General features: G+C 44.4%; 1 protein-coding gene across 21 annotated transcripts in view; it reads right to left on the bottom strand.

The window, feature by feature from the left end:
• Positions 1-1,327: 1,327 nt before the first annotated feature.
• Positions 1,328-17,500, bottom strand: part of stxbp5l (syntaxin binding protein 5L) — a 101,200-nt gene continuing 85,027 nt past the window's right edge. For 4 of the 21 annotated variants that reach the window (XM_035522709.2, XM_035522711.2, XM_081720867.1 and 1 more), the window contains 6 exons: positions 9,070-9,309; positions 7,803-8,175; positions 6,414-6,579; positions 5,302-5,413; positions 4,742-5,001; positions 1,328-4,073 (listed from right to left, as the gene is read on the bottom strand). In XM_035522709.2, coding sequence (XP_035378602.1) covers positions 4,032-4,073; positions 4,742-5,001; positions 5,302-5,413; positions 6,414-6,579; positions 7,803-8,175; positions 9,070-9,309 — 1,193 coding nt within the window. In that variant the 3' untranslated portion in view covers positions 1,328-4,031. Of the gene's footprint in view, positions 4,074-4,741; positions 5,002-5,301; positions 5,414-6,413; positions 6,580-7,194; positions 7,261-7,802; positions 8,176-9,069; positions 9,310-10,925; positions 11,025-14,914; positions 15,098-17,056; positions 17,111-17,500 lie in introns of those variants that run through there. The other 17 variants (XM_081720858.1, XM_081720861.1, XM_081720862.1 and 14 more) reach the window with 11 other exon arrangements.

The following is a 17,500-nucleotide window of genomic DNA, read 5'->3' as shown; positions in this document are numbered from 1 at the left end:
TTTTTGCTGTTCAGGTGTCATACTCTTCTGCACTGAGCTTGATGTTTTCATTCATGGAATTGATTTCAGCTACTCCTCCATCTTAAGGGTTAGAGCTCCAAGTGCCTTTAACACCAGTGGAACAAGCTTGGCGTTAACCTTCCCTAACATTCCAGAATAACCTTATTCTCTGCTTCTTCTTTCAGTCCAACTTTTCACATTCCTTCCTTTGGATGTTTCCATCACTTCGGACTGCCACATTTATCACCACTGCTGTTTTATTCATCTGATCGACTGTCATGTTGTCTGGTTGGTTTGCCACTTATCTGTCTGGATTGGGAGGTCACACAGGATCTTAGCGTTGCTGCTCCCCACCATTCTCTGTGCTTCCTCCCATTTAGACTCGGAGGTGTCTAGCTGATATACTTGGCATATGTTTCTGTATATGATCCCTGCCGCATACAGATGTTATGCAAACACATACATCATTAATACAGCGTCCATTAACATTAAAATGCCTTGCCACTTGAAACTACAAATACTCACATTTGATGGCCTAAAGGTGTTTAGCGAATTGATCAACATATTTTATTTTGGTTCCTCCAGTGTTCAGCTGGATGTACCTCTTAAAAGAGATATAACTCCTGCAGCAATGAATGAGGAGGAATAGGTGATGATTGAACCTTTTACGCTAGTTATTTTAGTGGCTGTGTTAGTAAATCTACACATATCCCATATAGAGTGGTTACAGGATACAGTACTACAGTTATTATACAATTGATCATTTATCTCACTCTTTACTTTCATGTCTTTGATTTTTTTTTTTTTTTTTTTTTTTTTTTTTTGTCTCATCTGTAGGAAAATAGTGTAGCGGCTGCTTTTAAAAAGGATGCGTCCTCTGCACCATCATGGAGGATTCTGAAGTGTTTAAGTGTAATAAAAAACGTTAGTTTAATTGTAGGATTTAATTGTAGGATTGTGAGTTTAATTGTGAGCAACAAAGAATTCTTGTTATCCTATGAGAGGATTGTTTATAGGTCAGTATATCCATTGTCTGGACAGGCAAAGAGATCATTTATGATTTCCTTACAAAATCCGCAAATAGAAATAAATTCACACATTCTCACTACAATTGTATCTAAGCCTTAATAGCAACCAGTAAGAGGTGGAGTTTTTGCAGGCTTTGGAATGTGATGAGTTTTATTGTGAATGAGTCTGTAGGTCTGTAATCAATGGTGATATTTAAACCAGAATTTTCAGAACCAAAATAACAGTAGATGTGTTAAACGCCACGTATACTCCAGAGCAGAGTGTGAAGAATGTGAAGAAGGAACAAATGAACGGTTGACACTCTTCAAATTATGCATGATGATCGATGACAGTGAGTTTTTCTTATACACACTCTAGACATCACACACATATCTAAACTAACTGTGAGAGAAACAAATCAGTTTCACAATATCATATACATCAATCAATGTTTATTTCAACTTGTTTAGCATCAACATATGTTTTAGGATTTTTTTTTTAGTAACTTCTATAACACTACTGTAATATCGATAAGAACCAAAGGTGGTAATACCCATTTAAACAAGATCTGCCTTCTCTGAAAAGACCAGCGGCTCAGGAATGGTGTGGGGGGCTGTGGAATTTCACTGGGAATGTTAGACACGGTACCATCTTTTAACAGGTACAACATTCACAAAGAAATGTCCAAATCACATCGGTCAGTAGTTTAATTGTATGACATTTTCCCGCAGTCTCCGCAAGTTCAACTGTACATTTCCGTATAAAAGCTGAGGACATAGAAACAGAACACCCTGCCATTGTTTCTGCTGCTGAAACAAATGCGATGATGAATGTGAAATCATTCTTTATCAGCTCTTTTTCTTGGCTCTGAAAATGCTACCATTTCTGGTGGTCAAATTCTTAGATGGCCACATGAGTTCACTTCATAAATATGTGAAGCTGTTATTAAAACAAACTTTGAAAGGGGTGGTTCATCCTTCCATGGCTTGCTAGCAATGACCTGCTAGCTTTTTTTAATGTTGTTAGCCATTCTTGCATTTTTGCTCAGGGTAAACTATACCTTAAAAAGTTGTTTTGCATGATGAGCTTCAACACAAACAGTACAGGTTCTGGTTCTCACGCTGTTGGTGTTCACTACCTATTTTTACTTGACCAGGAGGTACGTCAGAGTGCAGCCCCTCCTATATACAAAGCCGAGGTGCAGAAGAAGTGGAGAAAGTCATTATGGGTATTATGAGAAGTGTGTTGTGGAAAAGGAACGGCACAGCTTACAGCACAAGCACATCAGGCCAGAAATTAAACCAATAAAAGATGGTTTCACACTAAAAGTACAATCCAGAAAGATTTCGCTCACATGTAAGCTAATATCAATCCAAATCCCACAGTGACCAAGGCTTTCCATTCACGTTGAACAGTGCACACACTAAAAGACATAACACAAAGAACATGAATATAGATTCATGTAGTGTCCCAATGGCCAAGTCTCTGCCTGCACATGTTCCAACAACAATCAAAAGACACGAGTGACTCTTCGGACATCATGTAAATGTCAAACTCATTCTACATGGTACGGAAAAATTCACTCTCTCACAAATATTCAAGCTTCCTGGACTTGGCAGAGGTTTTTCCATACAACATTTCCAGTGAGGTACACTGAGGTTCACCAATCCTTGTTACACATCACCGGAGGCAGCAGAAAAGTCCGGAAAACAAAATGATATGAAAGGCCAGCTAAGAATTATTTGTAAATAAATAATAAAAAGAAAAAAACCATACAATTTGAATGAACAAACATTTGCAACTGCAGTGTACTGTAACAGACACGAATAACCAGACTAACCATCAAGTTGAGTTAGACTAGTTTCATCTACAGGTAACAGTTCAAAATATCAATCACGGACATAATAGGTTCATCGCTAGTTTACAGGAAAGATACTTCACCCATCTAGAATATGGCACATGTATTATTACATTGGCTTCATGATTAGAAACACACCCAGGTAAGACCACAAAGATGTACTCACGGCTCATATTGCCAAAAAGAATTTTCTTCTCGCTTATACGCCTAAAACCACTTTGTTACATCTTACGTTTCTAGGAGAGGGTGAAGTAACTCTTTATTTGTTAGTAAAGGTGTAATTCAAGGGACATTTTGTCAGCAGCTAGTTTGTAAACATAGTATTATTTTGCTAGTGACATGACATGTAGTTTATGAGATTATCTTTCAGAACCAGTTGTTGGTAAGTGCACTCTAGTTTGGCTGCAGATTGTATGTTTTCTCTCAGAGAACTGTGAATGGTTTTTTACTATATATATTTTTGATGTCTGCAAATTGAATATAAGAGTGGAACTCAATGGGCAATTACTGATGGGAAGACAGTTGCGTATATTCTCAAATAATGTTTTTCAAAGAAAAAATATGGTGTAATAAAAAAACCCAAAACAATATTTTTGCCTTATAGCAATGCAGGTATACAGTTTTCTTTTTTATTTATATTTTGTCACTATTTCAAAAAATATAAAGTTTTTTTTTTTTGTTTTTTTTTTTGGTCATAGGTTTCTGGTATTGGCTTATATTATTAAATAAAATTCTGTTAATCTTTTATTTCCGTTTGTTTTAAAGTAACATGCTGCTGAATATGGCAGTTTTATGTTTTTATAAGTCATCCATTTTGTTTCATGCAGTCTTGTTGGTTTCATAGCTTTCAGAGTATCTACACATCTAGAGCCAATTTACCTCCCTTGAGGACCCCAGCCTCTGCACATGAACAAATAAGGTCTAATCGACAACGCAGGAGGGCATGGTCACCCCTTTAATCAACGCTAATGGTACATGTCCATCATATTCTGTCTTCAGTCTGCCAAACCAGTCTGATTGAAATGTAGTCCTGTGCACACAGCTCCAATAGCGATGGAACAGCACTAAGTCCCTCCGTGCCTCTTTGTGAAAGAGTGAAGGTCCATGTTCCAGAGTAGCACCCCCTTGTGGTTAGAGGGTGGAATTAGCTTCCATCCAGAGCCCTCTAAAACTGATACCACTTCTTGTCCTTACATTTCAGCATCAGCTGTGGAGAACAATAAAAAAAACAACAGCATTTTCAAGTTAACCTGAAGCTAAAATTAGCTGGTGAATCCACAAATTCAGCATCATAGTATACCGCATTGGTGCCAGCAGAACTATGCGTAAGCATCATCACTATGGGTGACACGATCACTTTAAAATAAGAGGATTAAATACAGTATCGTTTGTTCATCCATAGAAGTTAGGTAAAAGTTGTAATCTGAACCTGGTGTTAATTGGATTTTAGCTGTATCACTTGTATTAAATGATTGACGGTCATATCCCAGAAATCCCCCCAGTGACGCAGTTGATTCAGCACAAGCTCTAGTGACCCCGACATTAAGTTACAATGAGTCATGTTCAGATAAAGCACCTTAAGCTATACAGACCACCCTGGTTTGGACAGTGCTCTCTGAACTTTTAAACCATAATGCATAAACAAGTCCATTATGGTACTTGACTTATAATCAGAAGGTTGCCAGTTCAAGTCCCACCGCTGTCAAGTCGATACTGTTGGGCCCCTGAGCAAGACCCTTAACCCTCAATTTCTCAGTCAAAACTTTAAGCCGCATTAGATAAATGTACACGTTGTATTCTCACTAACTCACAAAACGTTCCCTATCCGGTTGTCTGTTCCCTATAAGGTTGTCCGTTATAACATTTCCCTCTCACCTCATGCGCATGTTTGGAGAAGGTCTCCGCGCTGGCCATCATGAGAGCCGTCCTCTCCTCTAGCTCTCCTAGCCTCTGGCCTCTCTCATCCAGGGCGATGCGCGCTCGGGCCAGCTCACCCACTGCCCCGCCCGCGGCTGCTCTCACGCCCTCCACGCTGCCCTGGCCTGGAATGTGCTGCGCCAGGCTCCGAGAAGCCTTCCCTGCTGCTGCCTCACCGACTATAGGACACACGCGCCGCTGTGTCATTAACACACTATCTACACAGATAACGAAAGGAAGAAGCCTCTTTCTTCAGTACATGAACTGAAATAATTTCAATTCTTATTTAGTAGCTCAACTGGAAAGACTACATTCAATGATTACTTTTTACACTCAGCTACACATAGGGGAGAGGTGAGAATATGAATGGATTATTTATACTGTGACTGATCACAAAAATGTCTCTCTCACACATGTGCACACACACACACACACACACACACACACACACACACACACACACACACACACACACACACACACACAGAAACACTCAGTGGAGACAGAGGTGCACTCACAGAGCTCTTCTCGGTCGAAGGTCTGGGTGTTACCACCGAAAAAGCCCTTCAGAAAACCTCGGTTCTGCGCCTCAGGTGTGTCGGTCGGCGTGAACAGCTCCCCCAGCATCTCCTGCAGCCAATTGGTTGGTTATTCAATAAACAATCATCAGCCCATGAACGCACTTATTAGAGAGAAACAGTGGAGCAGAACTGAGAGTGCTCAAGTGAATACAACACCGTCATTGCTCCTGGTTGTCCAGCAGATGGCAGTGCAGTAACATTTTAAAGTATTAAGTCCCTCACCTCTATTGTTCATGACTAAAAAATGCATATATAGCATGTTAAAACTATTGAGAAAACAATAACAAATTACACCTATAAATATGTGCACTTTTAAGTATATATTGTTATTCCCTTTATAATACATACAGCAAGACAGGTATGTTTTCAATTTGAATTTCAATGGTTTTACTTTTGTGAGATTAAGAGCCAGTTCAGCAGAGACAGATTATGGCTGGTCTTGGACTAAACTGACCCGTGTCAGTGCAGACTGTCCAGATTATGGCTGGTCTTGGACTAAACTGACCCGTGTCAGTGCAGACTGTCCACATTCTCCACTGTATTTTGAGTTTAGGGTTAGACAGACTACGTCCAGAATACTAGCTATGAATGCATGTGTGATGAGTGAAGCATTGTGTGTATGTGTGTGTATATTTATGTGTGTACATTCACACATACAAGCATTGTGTGCATATGCACGCGTGCGTACGCGTGCGTGTGTGCGTGCGTGCGTGTGTGTGTGTGTGTGTGTGTGTGTGTGTGTAGGTGTGTGTTTTAGAGAGAGACAGAGAGAAAGAGGGAGAGAGAGATCTTGGAAGGTGCACCAGGGCTTAACCCAGCAGATCTCAAAGCATCCATGACAAGCATGACATTTCACTTCAATAGGGACTGTCATCCCCTCTCACACACACACACACACACACACACACACACACACACACACACACACACACCTCCATACACACGACACACATGAACTCTGCACACACACACACATGCCAGAAATGTGCATCTGATATTTACATGCACACACTCAACAGCATACGTGCAGCACCCCCTCAGACACACACCTGTAGATTATCGCACATCTCCTGGCTGTAGGTGATGCGCTGTATCTCTGTTGGAGAGCTGAGGTAGAGGGCCTGCCCTCCGTTAGTGAAGCAGAACGTTCTAGCAATGCGCATATCTGTTAGTGGCAGGTAGTGCACATCTAGCAGGGGCCGTAAACTGGGCAGGCTGCAGCACACACACACACGCACACGCATACACACACACACGCATACACACACACGCACACGCATACACACACACGCACACGCACACACACACGCACACGCATACACACGCACATGCATACACACGCACACGCATACACACGCATACACACGCACGCACACACACGCACACATACGCACACACACGCACACACACATACACACGCGCACATACGCACACACACGCGCGCACACGCACACACACACACGCGCACGCACACACGCGCACGCACACACATGCACACACACACACACGCATACACGCACACATACGCACACACACACGCATGTACGCACACACACGCACACACACACACATGCATGCATACACGCACACACACATGCACACATACGCGCACACACGCACGCACGCACACACACGCACACGCACGCAGACACAAACACACACGCATACACACACGCGCGCACACGCATACACACACACATGCACACACGCATGCACACACACACGCACACACACACGCACACACACGCACACACACGCACACACACGCACACACACAAACCACAGCATCATTAACACAATATCTAGAAAGATGTTTCTTCAGTACATCACCTGAAATCATTGCAGTTCAGTAATTCAGTAATTCAGCAGGCCAACCCGAAAGACTACATTTTTACACTTGGAAACAAATCAAGATCAGATAAGTATCAAATAAGTGGTCTGTTTGCAGGGCCAGTATATTGATTACACAAGGGATAGTAGCAGGATTAAGTCTTTGTATCATTCTAAAAACTAGGAAAAGGATTATGGAAATCACTGCTTCAAAACATTAAAGCTTTAAAGGCTAAAATGTGTGCAACTAAGTGACAGAGGATTGCTGCTGATAGCTAAAATAACAGGGTTAGAATTTACCAAGAAAGAAATATTTTAGGCTGAGGATTTCATGCCAGTCAGGATTGTAAGGAAAGAAGTTTTTCCATAAATTTATGAAATTAGTGGAGACTCCTGTAACCCCACAGGTCATGTAGAATGTGAGAGTTTTCACAGTGTGACTAACACCCACACAGGATGTTTAAATTCTGCAGTTTTTTTTCCTGATCTAATATGCCCCATAAACAACTATCCGACATGGTAAGATAATCAATAGGAATGATGAAATAATAGATTTGCAGTCCTGACTGGTTTTGTCTCTGCCAAACGTGAGGTGGATGTGGCTGAACCTGAGTATCATGATGTGTCCGTTGGCACAGAAGCAGGCCAGGCACACGCTGTTGGAGATGTTAGAGATGGCCACCACGTCTGCGCGCAGCACGAAGGAGGACTCGGTGATGTTGTGGACGTACAGGCAGGCCTGGGAAGGCATGAAGAAGACCTTGGCCTGCCTCTCGGAGCACACCACGGCCAGGTGGCCATCGCCGCCGGCCTCCTGCGAGAAGCAGGGAGAGAAGTTGACCAGCCTGCGCCGGCGGGGCCGCTCAGGGTCGTCGGGGGCATGCGTGTCCCGCCACGCCTCGTGCGGGCTGTGGATGAGGCCGCCGGTGCAGTCCAGAAAGCTGAAGCGCAGGACAGAACCTTTGAGCATCAGGACTGTGCCTGATTGGGGGGGGGGGGGGAGTAGAAGAGGAAGAATGTTTATCAAAGTGAAACAATGGAAAGACAATCAAAAGAGACATTTCTGAGCAAAGGTTCGTTGAAAGACAAAAAGAAAGCATTCATTCATCAACAATAAAACTAAATGGAGTGTTTACCCTGCATCACTAACTTCTCACCATCAACAAGGACCACCATCCCATGGGACACCAATTACAGCCGTGATCAATTCCTTCAAACTGGAACACTTCAAGTCTGTCAGGCCATGTCCTGCAGTTCTCACGTGCCAGATAGAATTACACTGACGAAACTTGCTCTGTCTTTGGCTCACGTCTGCATGTCACTGAACTAAAACACCAGGCCACGCCTTTCCTACAAGTCCAGGAAGTGACCGCATCTACAGACAAATATAAACATAGGCCGAAGCAGAGTTGCTCTACGCTCAAATTCCCCTGACCACATCTCTCTCAGCTACTAGGGGCTGACCTGATTGACCCACCAGCCAGGCTCTGAGGGTCCGTACACAGGCTCATAACTGTAGGCTTGGATACAGAGGCTGTAAAAGCCATAGGACTTTTATCCCATATGGTTTGCTCATAGGGTCATGCAGGTATGTTTAGACGGTTAAAACTGGGTCTATATTGGGTCTGTACTGGGCCTGTACTGGGTCTATATTGGGTTTATACTGGGTCTGTACTGGGTCTGTACTTTATATCTGTGCAATGGGTTCTATGGGGTTTGACACAAGTGATTTATCCAAAGGTTTGGCTTAATGGTCTATCAATGGGATCTGGCGTTAAAGCGTCTGCCCATAGGATGTGGGCCAAAACGTATGCCCACAAACGCTGGCTAAGTAGCAGAGAGTCCACAGACTGGTACGGCAAAATCAGCGCTCACTGGTGGGCGCTATGGTCACAGGCTCCTCCATCCTCTCCTGCTCGTCGGTAGGGATAGACATGGGCACGATCAGCACCAGGCCCAGGCTGGTGCCCACCCACAGGCACGGCGCGGGCAGGACGTCTGACCTGCGGCCGTACGACTCAGCGAAGTGCAGCGTAGTCACCGCCTCCTTAGTGTCCCGATCTATGCTGGAGACGCTTGAGCTCCGGGAGCGGCTGAAAGAGTTCTCCCGACTCTCTGGCGGGAGGGAGAGAGAGAGGAAGAGAGGAAGAAATGGGAGTGAAGAGATAAAAAAGATGTGAGAAGGGAAATAGTAAAGAAGGAAGAGGGAAAGAGTCTAGGAATGCCAGAGCTGTAAAAATATAAGAATGAAGATTCTAGTAAATGCATCTTTGCTTATGTTTCCAAACAATCACTTTGATACAAATAATAAAGGCATTTTGACCTTTTTGGTTGCAGTTACAAATGCAAACAGGACAACATGACTACAAGAGACTTTTTTTGTGTTTGGTTTTTATTGTTTGCCATTTCAACAGGACAGATGAATATCAAATACATACACAGAAAGCTCACATACACAGTAGCAGGATACCCTACATATACACAGCACACCGTGGAACACACATTCTGCCTCTTCAGAGCTGTGTTGACCTGAGGTTGTCTCCTCGGCATATTTATAAGGTCAAATCCACAAAGGTATTTCTGGATCTCTTCAATTAACTCATCACTCAACTACATAGAAAAAAATCTCTGCCTCTCAGTCTCTCAGTTTCACTCTGTCTCTCTCTCTCTCTCTCTCTCTCTCTCTGTCTCTCTCTCTGTCTCTCTCTCTGTCTCTCTCTCACTCTCTCTCTCTTACTCTCTCTCTCTTACTCTCTCTCTCTGTCTCTCTCTCTCCCTCTCTGTCATGGTTCTGGGTTTGGATAGCTCAATTTATATGTGACAGCAAGCTTAATGCCATATCTCTTACTTCTAGTGTGACAAACTACACCAATTATCCAATTGTGGGCATATTTTATGAATGTTCTAGAAGACCTTGCCTATAATAATACCCAAATTAAGCATTTTAATCAATCAAAATTTTAAATTAAACGGTATTTGTATATCTATTACTAATAGAAAAGAACACCCCTAACACTTCTCACATACAGTTCTGTACTGTTATGTGTAGGTCATTTACACAGGCAGAGAACGTTACCAGCCCAACGCAGCTTCTAAGCATCGCACATCTCCTGTCAAGCTAGACAACACAGCATAACACTGCAACTCTCAACATATCAGACTCTGCTCAGTTAAATGTTCAGCGTCTGGTGAGGTACAAAAGTCATCAGCAAAGAGCTTGATAGTACCATGAGTGTGTCGAACACTGCTGCACTGTGAGGGTTAGGTATCACCCTAAACCCTTTCCCTTATTATAGCTAAAGGAAGCGTTCATTAGTATGTCAAAGTAGTGCGAGCATTTGGTGTGGACCAAGTCCATTATTGAACTCTGCTTTCAGAGTTTCGGTTTGCTGACTTATTATATTGGCAAGAATGTCCTCGTATGCATCTGTTGATTGGTTGGTGTAACTGAAAACATACTGGTGAACCTTCCTTTAAGCCCCAGATGCAGTGGAAAGGGAGCATGTGTCAGTGTGGATACACAGAACAGAGAAGCTGGAGAGACAAAGGAACACAGCGCCACGGGGCGTCCCGACCCGGAGACGCGGAGGCAAGCTGGGACACACGCAACATCGGTGCAAGGTGACGAGAAACGAACGACACGACTGGACGCAGAGCGACGCAGCGGCATGGAGCGGGGAGGGCTGTTGGGTTGGCAGAAGTGCAACCCCCTCCGCATGTCCCCTCCTTACCTCTCTCGCTCCAGGTGTAGGTGGTGCCATGGTGCTCGTCATGTGAATACATACTGACAGCGTGCAACTGCTGCAGCATAGCCCGCCTGGACGGGTAACCTATCCACGCACACGCACACGCACACGCAGGTGTGCATGACCATATGTGCACACACAGACACAAACACATGTCACAAACAGAGGAAGATGCAAATGACATTCCAGAATAACATATGCGCACGTGCGCGCACACACACACACACACACACAAAAAATATATATATATGGACAATCACACGCACAATCAGATCATCACATTCAGTGATTCAGTGATTCATGCACACACACACACACACACACACACACACACACACACACACACACACACAGCGTGAAACACCACAGCATACAGTCGCACACACACGTACACATTCATCAAAATGGCATGTACATACATAAAACAAACACACATAGACAATAATAAAACAAAACCAGAAACTCACGCAAACCCAAACAAAAAGTTTGGACAGAGACAGAGAAGGAGAGAAATAAGACAACCGTTGAAAAAGAAAGATCAGAGAGTAAGATTTCACACCTCTCATAACCCTTTTAGAAACTTTTAGAATACACAGTCTCTTAACTCAAAGCTGGCCATGTGTTACTCCACTGATTGCTCCAACCGTGTTTACCCAACATTCCTCCAGTCGCACAGGAAGCGCAGTAGTTTTTCTAGAAACCCACGGTTAGCTTCCAGTGTAGTGCTGAATTCTCTGTATGCTTTTCCTCAGCAGTGCGTGCAGGGGTGATGTGCTCAGCCTGGCACTAAGCGCTTATTACTGGTGTTACAAGAGCATTTCTATGTGCTGACAGCTCCACAGAGCGTAATCATTTCACCTACTGCAAGTGCTCTGTCAAGGTTAGGCTGTTTAGCAGAAGCCGTGCGCTAAGTGTGTGTGTGTGTGTGTACGGCCGTGCTTACGTAGATGCAGAATCTGTCAGATCAGAGGCAAATAACTTGTTTTGGAAACAAGGCAATATCCAAACAATGGCAAAGACACACAAGTGAACACATGCATGCTCTCTCTCTCTCTCAAACACAGGTACAAACACATGCATTCACATACTCACATGCACACACACACATGCATACTGTCACACATACTCATGTACGCACACATGCTCTCTCTCTCTCTCTCTCTCTCTCTCTCTCTCTCTCTCTCTCTCATTCACGCACACACACACACACACACACACACACACACACACACACACACACACACACACCTCAGGCACCAGGGAACAGACACAAACTGACCTTTACTGCATCTTTCATAACATCTAACAGGACAACATGGGGCATATTAGCAGTGCTCTATATATCTGCGTGAACATAATTAGCCACATCTGTCCTGTAAGTGTGAATTTTTCATGACAGCAGAGGGAAAGATTTCCGTCAGTGTGGGGAGATGGCTTCTCTCTCTCTAAGGGACCAGTCAGTCAGTCCCTGTCAGTCAGTCATCAAAAGCCCTGGGTGGAATGTGTGTGCGTACTCGTGCGTACAGCTCGAGTTGTCTGTCTTCTTCTCGGCGCCGAGCGCTGGCATTGCTTCTCTGTGCTTCAGGTCTTGCAGGGCCACATACACCACTGCTTTCACACGCCAATCCAAGTCATGAAAGGGTTGCTAATTGGCTGAATGGATCGAAGGGGTTGTGTAAATACAGTGAGAGCACTATGGTCACTGCAGTATGACACCTCTGGCCTAGAGGGAGTGGAACTGGCACTGAGTATTGCGGTGTGTGTGTGTGTGTGTGTGTGTGTGTGTGTGTGTGTGTGTGTGTGTGTGTGTGTGTGTGTAACTGTAGTCACATTGTTGGCACCATTACAGTGTGTATGTGTCCATCTGTCCAGTGGTGCTTGTGTTACCTTTTTATGACTCCCTATTTGAGTCTCCTTATTTATGTATGATCTTATATTTCAACCTCAGTGCCTGTTTATCAGTGTGTGTACATGCAGCTCTGTGTGTGTGTGTGTGTGTGTGTGTGTGTGTGTGTGTGTGAGTTCTTACCCTGCTTGTTATTTATGTGAGACTGTGTATCCCAGCAACCCCACCCCTCCCGCTGACCTCACTTCCTGTGGCGCGTCTCATTAGTTGCAGCCTGCCTCGCATCACCGCTAATTGACCTTTAAATATCTCGGTGACCCCACTGTGCAGCTGCACGCCTGTTACCACAGTGACAGGCGTGCGTACCTCACATGGAGACCACACAAGCCATGGGTAGCCTCTAATGGACAAGTGTTTGACAATCAACTTTCCCAATAGAGGCAGGAGGAAAATAAAATCACACTTTAATGGTTCCAGTCTGTACCTGAACCGTCTGAAATCGGCACGGTCTATTACATAAGAACTGAAAACGGTCAAGATACAAATATCCATTGAATTTTTGTATGAGAAAAAAACGACATGCAAGCCCAGCATAATTTGGTCTAGAATGTAAAAACATATGTGCTCAACTGATAGCAAACGGTTGCTCAAAGACCCAGTACCCCATATGTCATTCAATAAACCAGATCATTTACTCTGGCAGAAGCAACTGTTGGTTGTTAGCATCACCGCTAATCACCCGTGTGCCATTATCTGGCATTGTTTGCATGACCGATCTGTCCTGCGGGGTGTGTCCTTCGCGTAATCACGGTTAGTACGAGGGACAGAGCGAGCAGAGGGCAACAGAGGCTGCCACTTTATTAGATCGCAGAAACAGAGAGTGTGATATGGAGGGACAGGCCAGCGGTGTTAGAAGTGTTTCCTGCTGCGCTGATGAATGACATCACCGGTAAAGCTTGAGAGAAAATAAAAAGTACCAAAAAAAAGCATGTCGTGTATGTCGTGTTGAAATGTGCTGTGACATCAGCTTTCAGATCTGGCCAATTACAGTTGTTCCCCAATTGAAATGAGCATATTTCTGCAAATTGGGGTTAATGTTCTCAAAACGGACCAGTGCTGCTGGAGCTATATATACTGAAATCTCTTGGAGTAGCTGTGATCAGCTCCGGGGCTATAGATTGCTGCAGCGTATTTCTTATTTACCATATTAGTATTTCTTAGTTCTATATAGGAAATGCAGAAGAAGAAATATGTCTGTGGTAAGCTGTCAGGAGAAAACATTAATTCAACATTGTTCGTTGTTTCGAGATGAACGGTCTTAGTCTTCAGGACGTGCTGACGTGACTGTAAACCATGCAGGTGTGTGACTGGGGCGTCTGGCACTGTGACTGAGAAATGACTTAAATCTCACACATTTGAACCTGAAGCCCCTTGTGGTGGGCAGATGTGACTTTAACCAGCTGCCTGCTCTACTGCGCAGTCAAACAGCTCAGCGCAGGCACGTCACACTGCGCTCAGGATGAGAACAGCCGTTCGGATTGTGGCAGTAGTTGAATCCATCCTTATGTTTGAAGCATTAATACGGTCTCAAACATAAAAGGAATGAAGAAATTCCCCAAAGCTTAAAAAGCCTCGTTTTTGTGATTCACTCTGATGGGGTTTGCGTCACTTTTTCTTGGTGTGTGTGCAGGTTTTTTGGGTTTTTTTTAGGGGGGGGTTCTGTTACGGCGACATTTTTGATCAGGCGAATGTGTCGAACTGATTCACGTGGCCACCTGCGACACAAACCTGTTGAGACTGCAAATCACAAAAACGCTTGTCTGATATTTCATGTTTTTGGCGGTGGAAATGAGGACTAGAAATTGGCGCTTTAACAGGCGCTGTGTTTCCTTCATTACAGAGCAATCAAACTGTGACACGTCCATTTAAAAGTCACCAATTTCTCCTTGGGAGAGAGTTATTAAAGGAAAGCAATCAAACCAAATGGTGGGGGGATACACGGCTGCTGGCCACGGGCCCTCTTCCTGCTTCTATCCCCTGATGACGGGGGGCGGGGGGGCATGCATTAGACGGGCAGGGTGGGGGAGGATCGGTAGAGGGATAGAGGAGAGGAAGATCAAGCACACACCTTCAGTGAGGAAGGACACAGGCAAAGAGACCTCCATGCATGCAGCGGACTGGGCCTTGCGGAAGGGTGGTCGGCCGGGTCCCCTGCGGGCGAGGCGGGGCCCCTCGGGGCCCCCCGGGACGCGAGGCCTGCCGGGCGGGCAGGCCTGGGAGGTTGGGCTAGTGCAATGTCCATTCACATGATCTGCAACAACGGGCATAGCGTTAGCACGCGTGGAACCGAGGTTAGGAAACTGAGTTAATGCTAGAGAGAAAAGAGGAAGAGACTGGTAGAAAGTGTGTGTGTGTGTGTGTGTGTGTGTGTGTGTGTGTGTGTGGTGTGTGTGAGAGAGAGAGAGAGAGAGAGAGAGAGAGAAGAATGGAAGGAGAGGAAAGAATGAGAATGTGTGTATGAGAGAGAAAGATGGCAAAAATGGGAGAAAAAAAGCAAATGCAAACAGCAGTACTGTCAGTCCAAGCCAAGGAGTAAAGCAAAGAAGAAGGACTAAGAAAATCAGACAGTGAAAGAGGAGAAACAGGCATTCAGAGGGAATGAATCATCCACAATCAGGCTCTCTACGTCAACAGTGTGAAAGACAGACACGTTTCAGAAATAATCCAGCCAGATTTTGGTTTTGTTTTTTTGCAAAGAAGGCATATATAGACCCAGAGCTGTTTTACAAGTGAACACTAGAGCATTTCTTGATCTGAAACGATTAATCTCAAACAACCTCGGCACCACAGGAACAGGAACTGCTGCGTCTGCCTTCAAAAGAGCTGGAATTAGCTCATTAAAATGTTTGAATTGGCATGTTATTAAACATGGAATGGTTGTAGGCCAGGATTACTGCTAAACCTTTGAAGAAAGCTCTTGCTCTGCACCCCGTGGGGTTTAAGGGCAACTGAGGAAGAGTCAGCCCATGGTTAGAGCCCAGTCTGCAGGCATCTATGCGTCTGTTTCCCCTGGCCTGCACCCAGAAACTGGACAATGGAGGCTCACGCTCGGTTTTAGGATGTAGGCATGAGGATGTAGCAGTGATATATCACCCTCAAGGGGAAACTAGAGTGGAGAGTTGGACTATGGAGTGGGATACACACACACACACACACACACACACACGCGAATTCATATGACCTTTTCCCAAAAACATAAATTCACTGGATCTCTGGCTAAAACCAACCTCTCATTCCTACCCTCGTTACTTGCTTACTCAGTAGCTGTTCTTTCCTTCTCACTAAGCTCTCGGTGTTCAGTCCAATGATCATCAATGAGTTTGTTTCATCTAATTTCATTTAGTTCTATTACTAGCAATTTTGAACCGAATGCAAACCTCTGAGCATTACATCATATTTTCATATGATCTCAACCCAAACCAAAGCCTTTTCTCTGACAGCCCATTCTTCTTCTGCAGTGAGAATCAAACCTCCTGAAAGAAAAATACTTCACACTGATTCTGGCACAGCAACGGGAGTCGTTTGGAAAGGAGGAAGCAGACAGCCTTCAGCAGAAATGCGTGTTAGATTCACCCTAAGCACAGGGGGAGGATCAGACAGGACGGAGAAGAGAAAAAGCGAAATAGAGATTCTGTCATTTTGAGAAAATGAATAATGGTCCAATCACAATGAAGCAAGACCATTTGCAGACAGGGAATGGACCGAGTCAGTGCGTGACTGTTCAGAGATAGAGGACAGTCCAATCACAATGGAGCAGGCTTTTGTTTAGTCAAATAATGGTCCAATAGGGTTAGAGCATGGGAATTTTGAGATATAGAATGAGCCAATTAGGATGAGGCCCTTTAGAAGTAAAGAATGAACCAATAGCGATAGAGCGAGAGCGAGTTTCCAGACACCTTTTTCGAGTAAAGAATGAGCATGAGGTGCAAACCACCTTTGTAAACACTTGCAAAATGTACACAGATGAATAATAAATCAAAAATGACAAAGAAAGATTTCAAAACCCGCACACAGCAATGTAAGCACAGAGGCTTCCGCCCCACCGGCCTGCCAGATGAGAGCGAGTTCAGTGAGTGAAGAAAGCGGACACACAGGAACAAAGGCTCCTCTTGCATGGTTTCAGCCACAGTGTGAAGGAAAGAGAAGGTGACGAGTCGAAGGAAAGAAGACATTAAACCAAAGCAAACTGCTCGCTTTCGGCCTACCGTACCAAGATCAGACTTAAGATCGGTGGGTAGACTTAACTTTCTGCCCGGTCCCTTTACTGAAACAAAAGAAAAGAGGGACAATTAATCCATTAAGCTAAAACAGAACAAAAAGGAAACAAAAACAACAAACACAACCAAAAAACTCCATTTAAAAATTACAAAAAGAATGTAGAGGAAATGAGAGCATGAGGCCAGCGGAGGCTGGATATTTATAAAGGGATCAGTATCCACACGTGCAGCATTGCATACTGTTCATGCCACGCATGCCTAGTAATTCAAAGAATTCACACGCACGCACGCAAACACATACGCACGCACGCACACGCACGCACGCACGCAAACACATACGCACGCACGCACGCACGCACGCAAACACATACGCACGCACGCACGCAAACACATACGCACGCACACACACGCACGCAGACACACACACGCACACATGC

This window comes from Electrophorus electricus, chromosome 9, assembly GCF_041902795.1.
Source record: "Electrophorus electricus isolate QZ-2024a chromosome 9, ASM4190279v1, whole genome shotgun sequence".
Lineage (NCBI taxonomy): Eukaryota > Metazoa > Chordata > Actinopteri > Gymnotiformes > Gymnotidae > Electrophorus > Electrophorus electricus.
This window is presented reverse-complemented; position numbering and strand designations above follow the sequence as displayed.